Here is a 13541-nt window from a genome sequence, read left to right as displayed (position 1 = left end):
AGGAAGTGTATGCTTCTTCTTTCAAAGAACTACAACCTATATGCAACCAATAGCTGCAAACTGCTAATGCTCCAGACAACAAGAATCTTCATGCAATAGTTTATAAAGTGAACCAAAAAAATTATCTCAAATTGGAACAAAATGAATGCCTGCTAATGGCAGATTGCAAACACAATCTTAGGTCTGAAAATTTAGAACTGAAAATTATCCGAAATTTGATTAGAGAATAACAAAGTAACAATCAACATCAAGCACACATTTTTCCTCAACCTTTTATTGAGTGACATTGTCATTATTGTGCTACAGATGGTAAATGATTGCTCTGAAAAACAGGTTAGTTACATGTTTAAAAAAATCATATAAATAAATATTTAGGTCTTAGGTGTTAAAATGGCATACAATGGATCTGTTGTAATAACAATAATAAATCATTACATCTCATTTGTTTCAAGAAAAAATAATAAAGGAAAAAGAAACCAGAAAGAAAACAGATTGCTCTATATTTGCTAGACTACTGAGATTGTAGCTGAATACAATGTAATGCATAAAAACAATATTAATCATGCAAGTGAATATTCTTGTTATCATGTAACCTTAAAATTGCATCACTATGTAGAAATGCCCTTGTATCCATTTTTGGAGTTATTTGAACTGGGCTAACCAAGAAAACAATGAGAATTTCAATAAACTACTTCCCAGTGTGCATGCTGCATGCATTCTGTAAAACCAACCAAACAAATGAATCTGTAGTGTCATAAACTGACTATAGAACACAACCAGTCACAGAAGTCTGCTGTACTAACACAGCAAGGCTAAAGGTAAGATCCATAGATCAGAAATCAGAATACTGGCAACCAAGTCTGCAGCTTAAGAGCTGTTGTAACAGAAAAAGTCTACTGTACTCCTCGTACAGTTACAGTCATGCAGGCTGAGATCAGCTAGGAAATCAGATTTTTTTTTATACAAAAGCAATCCTTTATACTATATACAAATATAGAAAACACAGAATGAAACGGCCAATATAAACACAGTGTTACCTTACACACTCTTTTGTACATAACATCAGACATCGTATTTTATAAAGAATATCACTGGCACTTTTTCAATGATTTTGTAAATGTCATTGCTGAATACATGAAGAATTGATGCTGAATACATTGACTACACTGAATCTTTGCCTGTTTTCAATGCTGGTTTTTCTAACTTGGGTGCAATAATAAATATAGACTAAAAGGTTTGAAGTACACCTAAAACTAATACAGACATTAACCTGATTTGATTTTACTGTATTTTAACATGGCATTGACTTAAAAATAATAATAATAATAATACTTTTTTTTTTACCTACATAGCATACATATAAAAAAAAATCTAGGAAAACATAATTGACTAGACACTACCAGTTTTAATATGTTTACATCAGAGCTACAATATACTAATTAGTAATCTATTGTACATATTATAGTAAGAGTACACTGTACAAAGTTCAGGATACCACGGAGACACAGTACAAGTCATGTCATTAGGGAAATGTTTAAAAGATAAATGACATAGTACAAACATTGCAAATGCTGTCTGAGACAAAGTAAATTATAACACACTGCTTTCAATGTGCAAAATCAACAGTCAAAATGCCTCAGTATGATATGGGCATAAAATAAAACACTTCATATGCTTCAGTGGAGTTGGATGGCTTCAACTATAAGTAGTTAAATAGTAAATGTTAAACAGATGGTTTCATTAAATATTCACAAATGATAATGAAAAATGAATTTGTTCACTCTTGGTAGGAATATTTCTGAAGCAAGTTAGGTCACAAGTAGGTATTTGTGAAACTAATACTGTTTGAGTATTTTATACTATTATTAAGTTATAGTTCTACTTACATGCTTACTTTGCCAAAGATAATCATCACGCCTCATGAACCACAGCATTTGGACATTCACAACTCAATCAGCCCTAAAAGTCTTAATGATGTTGATTGGAGTCAGTGTATTTTATCTTCAAATTTATTCTGAAACCAATTATCCTAAATAACAGGTCACAAATTTTATTTGAAAAAAAGAAAGAAAAGGATTATTTTGCTTTTGTGTTGCAAACAGCACATACCAATATTAACAGAACATTTAGCAGATGAAAATGTAGAAGATACAAATAAGTATAGTTGATAACAGGCTCTAAATGTGGATGAAGGCTGATAACAGCAGTCAACACAGTATGACATCAGGAATGCTTCTGTGCATTAAGCTATCCACATAAACAGGAGCGTTAATAAAACATCTCATCAACTGTAAGCTTCTACACATGAAACCAGGTCACATTGTTGGTGAGAAATAAAACATTTTGGTAACGTTTGTGTGATATCATGTACTGAGCAATAGTGTTACTATGTGTATGGCATACATGTGCCTTTCAGTTTCATACACAAACGGGATTCTCTAAATGGGACTTTGGCCTAAATAAAGTACATTAAAAAGAAAAAAAAAAAACCCTATATAACACCTATGATGGAGTACTCAGTAAAAAGTGACCATCTTTATGTGACCATTTTGCCAAAAGAGCAGTTTCTTGATTTAAAAAATAAAGGTGTTTCATAGACAGGTCAGATATTGTTCAAGAATCACTCAATAAAGTTTAGCTGCCTAGCATACAAGCACACTTTGTATTTAGAAAAGCTTTTTCTCACACAACTGTGGGTGTTTGATCTATCATCTTCAATGAAAGAATATCAAACTCCAAACCTTTCTAACAGCAACAAAATGACAATTACACGAAAACATCTATAAATGTGAATAGCAAATTATAAACATATCTTAAACAGCTGCAAGTCTTTCTTGCCGGGTTGTGATATCTGGATCTCTGTCTGCTTTACTATGAAGCAGCTTGTAAATATAAATACATTTTTAAACACGTGATATGAATTGAGCTGACTGTGAGTGAAGCTGCTGTAAGTGAAGGCACATACAGCATGGTTCTGTACACTTCCTGTCACTCTCAGGCTGACAAAAGGCAGTGAAAGAAGAAAATCAGGAATCATTAAAGGATTTTTTTTTTGCTTGTTAGTCTGGAAACACATGACCACCGAGATGACATGTTCAGTGAGCTGCGCTGAATTCTCAAATCACAGTTACTCGTGTCAAAGAAAAAAAAGAAGAAAAAGAAACAACAAAAATGCTCATTTTTCACATAGTGAACATGACAAAAAGAAAGAAATGTGTATAGAATTTGGAGCAATGATACACTGTTTTCTTTATGGCTGTTTCTCCAGCGAAGCCCTCAGCAAAAAAATGTCAAGATGAAAATTGCTCATGTAGTCCTATCAAAGAGAAGGGCGCTCACCTACGCCACCCTGTGGAGCCTCCCAGGAAAGCTACGTGTGCTTTAACGCTCATGAACATCCATGAAACAGCCACGGCAGGTCTGAACTCAAAGATCTCCTCTTCAAGTTTCTTCATATAGCTTAGAATAAAACCTCACCGCAAAGAGGTGGGTCTCAATTTGTTGTTACTTCTTAGCCAGCTGGAAAGGATTCTGACCCTTTCAATAAAATAAAGACAAGTCAAAGACAGTGCTGATGTTTCAGATGTTTGCAGATATTATTCTTGCCTAAGTATACAATGCTTAAAAGGATGAAATCACACTTTTCACTCACCAGGTGCAAGTTAGAACAACACAATCACACGTTATAGGACACAAGGCACCATTTTTCTACTTGCTGGTAAAATCAATATGCACATTTAGTCAAAGCTAGACAGCAAAAATGAATTCAGTAACTCTGAGCAAGACTTTTGTTTTCAGAAAATAAGACTGGCTTAAAGCAATAAAGGTTTAACTATGATTTATTTGCATTTGATGTTCATCTAGAAAGCTTTTTTTTTTTTTTTTTTTTTTTTTTTTTAGACATTATCCTCGATATTTCTTTCACCCCTATGGCTAGGAGCATGGCAGCACAATCTGAGGTATTACAGCCTGATGACTGGTTTACTGAAGCTGATTGTTATTAAAGCTTTAGTTAATCTCTAAAACATGCTTTTCATGGTAAGCAGCAGTAATCAAACACAAAAATCAAATGAGTCACCCCTTTAACACACACATGACAATGGAACAAAACATATGAACAAACATTAGCTTGAGCCTCTCCTCATATGACTGGATGCTGATTAAAGTGTAAAGGTTGTATATTGTTTGGCTTTGCCTCCATCCTGATTTCAGCTTGTCAGATGAGGTACAATAAGGCAGAGAAGCATAATAGCAAAATGCAGCAGCTTGCTTGTCAATGAGCAGCAATATACATATGGTTAAAATTCTAAAAAGTCTTCATAGGTATTAGTCAGGTGAATAACATGGCTTTGGTACTACTCTAACACATGGCATGGGCTTACAAAGAAAAAAAATAGTTACTTAAAATAAGAACTGAACCGTAACTGATATGTATGGCCTGTCAAAGCAAAAATAATTATAAGGCACCCTGCATAGAGAGAAATAATCTCGAAAAGCTGCTCTGTTAATTTGTCAACTTTAGACTTTTTTTTTTGTAGAACACCCTCTCAAAAAGATTAAAACGTTTACTGACCATACATGCTAATAATATATGTACTGAAAGATACTAACTGACTTATTGAAAAATCACACTGCAAAAAGTTTGGTTATATGTCCTAAGCACATTGTTTTAAATTATCCCTTTTAGTAAACATTACAGATTACAGCGGTGGTCAGTGCTATACAACATTTGGTGTCCATTTAAATCTCAGAAATGTGGGGTTTCCACACGAAAGGCCACTTCAAAAATCCAACTCCACTGATTAGCACAGCATGGTCTCTTACAGCTCATCAAAACACCATTATACAATAAGTTAATAGGCACATATCAGTTAACATAATGCACAAATATCATGCATATGCTGCCTCAGTATATTTCCTCCTTAATCAAAACGTTTTACATAATGCATAGGTACAGTATAAAATCCATTACATCAAAAATGATTGCCAGTAATAAAAAATAAACAATAATAAAAATAAATCTGTACAAAAGTCCTGCCAGTATTTTTTTTTAGGATTTTCTCTAACTTTTTTCCCCCCAACATATAACAAAGCAAACAGTACAAAAATAAATATTCTATGTACAATCAAACACAACAATCCGGAATTAATGTCACTGCAAAACAAGAAACACAAAAAGCACACAAAAGTTATTTCATGCATGGAGCACACAGAGGTACTTATTTCAGTAATATATCATTATCATTTTACATGAAACCACTGAAATAAGTAATTTTAAACAATCTACAAATACATATATATAAATGCATTACATGTATGGATCATCAATCACGTTTCAATAATCAATTTACCAAAACATTCCAATTTTAATAGTATGCCTCCAGTTTAAGTATTGTAGTTTATTATAGCACTGGTTCTCAAAGTTTTTTTTTGTTTGTTTGTTTGTTTTTTACAGCCAGGGACCCCTTTAACTGTAAAATAAATTACACAGACTCTTTCAACACAGATTCAGATTCAAGTTCAGATTTTCTGAACTTTTCTAATATTAGACTCATTATTCAAATGCACACAATTATGTTCAAGTTACATTTTGGAGGCAAAGATTGTTTGATTGGAGCCAAACAGACTATTTTATTTCTAACTTGTCATTATTTAGAGTCCTTTTTTAAATTATTAATATTGATTCATTAATATTGTTCTATTCATTTCAAGTAGCCAGTTAAACATACTTCTATAAGAGCTTAATAATAAATATAATAGTATGCGTACAGGTACATTGTGTTCTCCACCTCTGTAACTAAATGAACAAATATCAAACCCCATTGGCTAAGACTGACTCCCCCCTTGGGTGTACTAGTACCCCACTTTGAGAACCACTGCATTACAGCACTGGATGTATTAGTAGGGAGGTACAAAAACAGCACAGAGCTAATTCCTGCATCATGACAAATCCACTGCAAAACAAGAGATTACATTTAAAATTACTTACTTTATTCCAACATCCTGGTACAGGTAGACCATCATCACCCTGAGAAACACAGAGGCAAAAATAAATAAATAAATAAAAATCTAAGAACATAAAACCTGAAGAAACATTTGCCAGTTTATTAGGTACAGCTACAGTGATGCTTGAAAGTTTGTGAACACTTTAGAATTTTCTATAATATTGCATTAATATGACCTAAAACATAATAAGATTTTCACACAAGTCCTAAAAGTAGACAAAGAGAACCCAATTAAACAAATAAAACAAAAATATTATACTTGGTCATTTATTTATTGCAGAAAATGATCAAATATTACATATCTGTGAGTGGCAATAGTATGTGAACCTTTGCGTTCAGTATCTGGTGTGACCCCCTTGTGCAGCAATAACTACAACTAAACATTTTCGGTAACTGTTGATCAGTCCTGCACATCAGTTTGGAGGAATTTTAGCCAATTCCTCAGTACAGAACTGCTTCAGCTCTGGTATGTTGGTAGGTTTCCTCACATGAACTGCTTGTTTCAGGACTTTCCACAACATTTAATCACTGTTAAAGGTAAAAACATTACCTTTGTTCTTCTTTAACCATTTTTGGTAGAATGACTTGTGTGTTTAGGGTCATTGTCTTGCTGCATGACCCACTTTCTCTTGAGATTCAGTTCATGGATAGATGTCCTGACATTTTCCTTTAGAATTTGCTGGTATAATTCAGAATTGTTCCATCAATGATGGCATGTCGTCCTGGTCCAGATGCAGCAAAACAGGCCCAAACCATGATACTACCACCACCATGTTTGATAGATGGGATAAGGTTCTTATGCTGGAATGCAGTGTTTTCCTTTCTCCAAACATATCACTTCTCATTTAAACCAAAAATTCTATTTTGGTCTCATTTATCCAAAAAACCTTTTTCCAACAGCCTCCTGGCTTTTCCATGTGAGCTTTAGCAAACTGCAGAGGCAGCAATGCTCTTTTTGGAGCGTGGTGGCTTTCTCCTTGCAACCCTGCCATGCACACCATTGTTGTTCAGTGTTCTCCTGATGAAGAACTCATGAACATTAGCCAATATGAGAAAGGCCTTTAGTTGCTTAGATGTTACCCTGGCTCCTTTATGACCTTGCAGACTATTACACGACTTGCTCTTGGAGTGATCTTTGCTGGTTTAAAACTCCTGGGGAAGGTAATAATGGTCGTGAATTTCCTCCATTTGTACACAATCTGTCTGACTATGGATTGGTAGACCCCAAACTATTTAGAGATGGTTTTGTAACCTTTTCCAGCCTGATGAGCATCAACAACTCTTTTTCTGAAGTCCTCAGAAATCTCCTTTGTTCATGCCATGAAACACTTCCACAAACATGTGTTGTGGAGATCAGACATTGATAGATCCCTGTTCTTTAAATAAAACAGGGTGCTCATCATCCCACTGATTGAAAACACCTTTAAATTAACTGCTAATCCTAGAGTTTCACATACTTTTGCCACTCACAGATATGTAATATTGGATAATTTTCCTCAATAAATATAAGTGATCAAGTATAATATTTTTGTCTCATTTGTGGGAAGTGGGATCTCTTGGTCTACTTTTAGGACTTTTAAATGGTTCACAAACTGCAACACTGTATGCTGCAGCTACACCCTTTTGTCATTGTATCAGCTTCACTTTCCATATTGGACACAAACTCCAGTGATAGAGGTTATCTTCCCCCCCCCCCTTCATTTTCTTCCACATTTGGTCTTGCAGATTCCCACCCACTAGCTAACACTCCCCTATCACATAAATACCAACCAGGGAGGGTGTAAAAAGCACATGCATCCTCTGACACACATGAAACCAATCTTCATGCTCATACATCATCGCAGGGCTCTAAGCATAACAAAGTCTAAGGAACGTGCTTTATTCTGCCTTATTCTGCCTTTATTCTGCCTTATTCTGCATATATAAGCTCACAGACATTGTGCTAGTGTTGTACTGATTGACATGAGACATCCAGACAGCATGGCCAAATTTGCTCTCTTGGGATGGCTATGGTGTAATCATGATTCAAACTCGTGATCTCCTGATGATAAGGCGAACACTTGGGAGCCAAGTGTCTACCTGTAGCCACTGTACCTCCATCAATGGTAAGAAACTACCAGAAAGAAACTGTACACATATAGTTTGGAGCTCAGTATAGCAATAATAGTGATATGGTAGTAGGTATTGTGTTGGTATAAGTCTATTAGGTACAGGGGCATTGAGGGATATTTAAAACAATTATATATCATTTACTGGAAACGTTACTCAATGAATACTCTGTTGGTCCACCTTGAAGGTGTAACATCACAGATGATAGCTCGTTTTTATATGGACACAATCACCTGTGCTATTAACACACACAACATACTGTATCTGTGTTACTGCTGTACTGAGAATGAGCTACCTCCCATATTATATCTACTCATTGATGTTCCCTTTCCATTGACGTAAGGGGTAGAGGTAGACTAACAAACTGTGCATAGCACAAATGGGCTACAGTAACTAAGTAACTGTCCACCTACAAAATGCACCTAATTAGTAAATTAATCTGATAGGGTATTGGGACAATGAGTGTAGTTACTGAGTGCACAAGCAACAGTAGAAACAACCACTTGCCATTGCACTGCCATTCTGCAGGATATTTTACATAAACTATTCCCACAATCTTTTACAGTTTTTATTTACAGTTGTTTATACCACAGCACTGTTGAATTCTCAACTGATTAGTCAGAAGGTGTTGATTAATTTTCTATAACAGCACAGCAAGGGCAGTAGTGCTGGTTGCAATTCAGATTACAGGCTTATATTACTGTACCTATTTTATTACATTTGTTTATACTGTATAGTAACTCATACTTAACAAAGAAAAACATATCATCACTGACATGGCGAAGCTTTTTGCAAGGAGATGACTGTTTATAAAGAAAGTGAGAACAAGACATAACTTGTTTCATGAACATTTTGTATCCATTAAAATTAAGGACTATAATTTTTGGCAAATTGCTGAGGTATAAAACCCTTTGGGATGGACTGTTACAGGAAAATAATGACCCCACACCGCTGTTGATGATTTTCCTATAACAGCATGTCTTGTCATGTTTTATTCTTTACTTAAAGTGATATTTTAATCATGATCAAATGAAGTGTTTTTATTTATTTTTTTAATTAAAAAAAAAATTAATTTCCAACAGTGTATGCTTTTGTTACGCTCATTTCCCTGTTGTATATTTTTAAGGATAATGTCTAAGGGGTGCCAGGCTAAACAGCTTTTCTGATGAACCACGTAAATGTTAGTGTGTGAAGAACTGTTACACATAGGTATAATAGAACTGAATGTATATTAGTCCAAAATATATCATCCATGCAGTCATATGTAAGTTGAAAAAGTTATGTAAGAAGAGTGATTTTTAATTATTTATTAATTAGTAAACATTCTTTATCACACGTTCCATATTTCACTATACTTGGAACTTATTAGGATTAATATTAGGTGCAACAAATGATTTATTAAACCATGGGTGTTAACTTTTTACTTTATGGAATAAATTCTAAAAAGGATTTAGACATGCAAAATACAGATTTCCTACCAGCACACTACGATGGAACAGAGGATCTTGATCCCAGACCTGAGGACCCACTGCCCTTCATCATTTGACCAACTGCTACCAACTGTTACCAACTGCTGACACTCTCAATCCAGCTGATCAACGAATTATCAAGCCTTTGATAGACTGTATCGGGTATATACACCGATCAGCCATAACATTAAAACCAGTGACAAGTGACTTGAATGACACTGATTATCTCATTACAATGACACCTCTCAAGGTGTGGGATAAATTAGGCAACAATTGAGCATAATCTAAGATAATAATCTAAGCTGGCAAAGCTTGACTTGACTTGACTTGAACAGTCAGTTCTTGAAGTTGATGCAATGAAAGCAGGAAAAATGGGCTAGCTTAAGGATGTGAGCAACTTTGACAAGGGCCAAATTTTGATGGCTAGACAACTGGGTCAGAGCATCTCCAAAACAGCGGGTCTTGTGGGGTGTTCCCGGTAAGCAGTGGTTAGTACCTACCAAAAGTGGTCCAAGTACAGACAACCAGTGAACTGGCGACAAGGTCATGGGTGCCCAAGGCTCACTGATGCATGTGGGGAGTGAAGGCTAGTCCATCTGGTCCGATCCCACAGAAATGCTACTGTAGCACAAATTGTTGAAAAAGTTAATGCTGGCTATGATAGAAAGAACACATAGTGCATTGCAGCTTGCTGTGTATGGGGCTGTGTAGCCACAGACCGGTCAGAGTGCCCATGCTGACTCCTGTCCACTGCAGAAAGTGCCTACAACGGGGATGTGAGAACTTAACCATGGATCAGTGAAAGAAAGTGGCCTGGTCTGATGAATCACTTTTACATCATGTGGATGGCTGAGTGCATGTGGTTCACTTACCAGGGGAAGAGATGGACCAGGATGCACTACGGGAAGAAGGCAAGCTGGCGGAGACTCTGACACGGATCATCTACCTAAACATTGTTGCAAGTACACACCTTCATGGAAACAGTATTCCATAATAGTAGTGGTCTCTTTCAACAGGATAATAGGCCCTGCCAAAATTGTTCAGGAATTCCAATTTAACATCTGTGGGATGTGCTGGACAAAAAAGTCAGATCCATGGAGCCCCCACTTTGCAATTTCCATCCATCCATTCCATCCATTTTCCATACCGTTTATCCTGCACAGGGTGGTGGGCAGCCTGGAACCTATCCCAGGGAACTCAGGGAACAAGGCGGGGGACACCCTAGATGGGGTGCCAACCCATCACAGGGCACAGTCACACACACATTCACAGACAATTTGGAAATGCCAATTAGCCTGCAACGCATGTGTTTGGACTGGGGGAGAAAAAAAAGTACCTGTAAGAAACCTTCAAAGCACAGGGAGAAAATGAAAACTTGGCATATACAGGGCAGAGTTGGGATTTGAACCCCCAACCCCAGAAGTGCGACGCAAGTGTGCAAACTACTAAGCCACCACACCTCACAACTTAGAGGACTGAAAGGACTTACAGGAACTGCTGCTAATGTCTTGGTGCCAGATACCACAGCACACCTTCAGAAGTCTTGTGGAGTCCATGCCTTGACAGATCAGAGCTGTTTTGATAGCACAAGGGAGACTTACACAATATTAATCAGGTGGTTTTAATGTTATGGCTGATCAGTGTACTTGAATACAAATTACTGTGGAAGACAGTGGGTACCCAGGAGTGGAGCTGTAAATCCCTTCACTTTCACAATGGTATTTCACTGTGCTAGTGTGTGTTAGATGCTCTTAAACTTAAAGCTGAGTATCAGTTGAAATATACAAGGAAGCTATAGAGGGGTTATATAGAACATGGAAGTAAGCATGCAAGAGCAAAGAAGAACAAATATAGGGACAGAGAGAGAGAGAGAGAGAGAGAGAGAGAGAGAGAGAGAGAGAGAGAGAGCGCACCATACCACGGGGCACGGGGCATCCAAACCATCTAGGCCTGGCAAGCCTGGTTCACCTTTCTCTCCCTTAAAGCCTCGGAAACCCTGTTCATGAAATTAACCACATCAACATTCTGATATACTTTTTAGCCTCTAGGTCAGGCCAATCTGAATCATGCAAACCGGTCCTGAAACTCTCAGCTCTCTTGAGCTAATGAATTCCACTCAGCATATTCAGCAGCATCTCCCCTTCCTGTCAGTCCTGAAAATGGAAAAAAGCCCAGAGAAGGTTCTGGTCCCTGCTCAAGGACTTCATTCACTGATCCTACATTCCATTTAAGTGTATGGCATTGAAGCATACAACACTAATCACATACCTTCCTTAAATAAAATATGAATTTGCCAATATTGAAATCCATGATTTGAAGCAAAACCACTTTGGGTATTTGTTAATAAGTTAATATCACATCAAGACATAAGGTAATGCCTATGGCTCATGGGACTCTGTTTAGCCCAACTGCCATTGGCACCTTTAGCCTTGATGTGGCACACTGAACGATGAACATACCAATGGACAAGGGGCATCTAATCCTGGGGCTCCTTGGTCTCCCTTATCCCCTTTGGCCCCCCTGTTGCCTCTCTTGCCCCTCTCCCCCTGCAAACAACAGTGCATTTAAAAAGACAGATTTTAGTTCTGCCTTTGAATGGAAGCAGAAATTATAAAAGAAATTAATCACCATCACCATGAATCATTTCAAACATGTTTAGATGTTTTAAGAACATAAGAGTAGATGAGGGTTTTTTTAAAAAAAAAACTTAATTTAGATAAAGCATAATAAGAAAGGGATTTAGGTGTAAGTGGAGGAGTTAGGGACAAGGGATATCAGCCAAAGCTACTGGTGTGCAAAACCTTCTTTTAGTAGCTTAATAATACACTTAACCACCACCGGGTACAGAATTGACTTTTGTATATAAGTATAAGGACTGCAGTACTATTAAGCAGGGATGCACCGAAATTTCAGGCGCCGAAAATTTTCGGCCGAAAATAGCATTTTCGGTTTTGGGTTGAAAGTAAAAAAAGCCGAAAATATATGCCACCACACCCTACCCCACCCCTCAGTGCTCGGCGCTCAGATTTTACTCTCGATCTAGCCAACGGTTATCGTTGCATTACAACATTATCCACGAATTTAAAAACATTACTTTGATGCGGAGAAAAAGCAACGTACACGGGAAATGATACAGGCAGAGTTGGAGGTGATGAATGCATCTGCTGAAGGATTGACATGCAGCACAGAGGAAAGTGTGCCAGAGAAACAGGTGCGTAAAAGTGATGAGGCGCAAACTTCCTCACTTTCTGACATGTTTGACGAGAGTCTACAGGAAAGTGCCCTGAACTACAGCAGTGCCACAAGCGCAGCTACGATTTCCACTGCTTGCGTGGACTGCAAGGTATTTATATGCGGAAGAATTTATAATACTGCGGAGGTATTTATATGCACCAAACACCAGCACAGAGAGTGAGAGACCATTCAGAGCAGCACCTCATGTTCTTGATGAGAAGAGGAACCGTCTCTCCTGTGAGAAAGCTGAGTAACTTTTGTTCTTGAAGAGAAACCTGCCACTTTTGCTTAAATAGAAAGCAGTCCAATTTGCTATTTGTATAGCAATTACATTAAAATTCTTGTAGCCCTGCAAAACTTTGCTCTTGAATAGAGGCTACATTTGTTGCTTACAGTTTGAGGTTGGTTTTAGTTCTATTGCTGCTGTTTTGCACAATAATCTTTTGTTAATGTGGAAATATGTTTTCATACAGTAAACAGAATAGCGGCCTAGTTCATTACTTGACTGCTGATTTGCATATCATAATAGGTTTCTAGAACGTTATTTGGATAATTGGATAGAAAAACTCTGTTAAATTTGATTGTTACAGAACTGAATGAAGAATAATATATTTAATATTGTTTTTGTTTTGGTGTGTTAATTTCAATAAAAGTGTGATCATTTTATTGGTTTTTAGTTTTTCAATTCAGATTCATTTAATTTATGAAATGAATCAAAAAGTGT

General features: G+C 36.8%; 1 protein-coding gene across 1 annotated transcript in view; it reads right to left on the bottom strand.

Annotated features, from left to right (window-relative positions):
• Nucleotides 1-264: 264 nt before the first annotated feature.
• Nucleotides 265-13541, bottom strand: part of col13a1 (collagen, type XIII, alpha 1) — a 49830-nt gene continuing 36553 nt past the window's right edge. Inside the window, exons 33-35 of the mRNA XM_053621193.1 lie at nt 12043-12129; nt 5990-6028; nt 265-5155 (exon numbers count right to left, since the gene is read on the bottom strand). Coding sequence (XP_053477168.1) covers nt 5153-5155; nt 5990-6028; nt 12043-12129 — 129 coding nt within the window. The 3' untranslated portion in view covers nt 265-5152. The remainder of the gene's footprint in view (nt 5156-5989; nt 6029-12042; nt 12130-13541) is intronic.

This window comes from Ictalurus furcatus, chromosome 3, assembly GCF_023375685.1.
Source record: "Ictalurus furcatus strain D&B chromosome 3, Billie_1.0, whole genome shotgun sequence".
Lineage (NCBI taxonomy): Eukaryota > Metazoa > Chordata > Actinopteri > Siluriformes > Ictaluridae > Ictalurus > Ictalurus furcatus.
The sequence above is the reverse complement of the archived record's forward strand: the minus strand, read 5'-3'. Positions and strand labels throughout refer to the sequence as shown.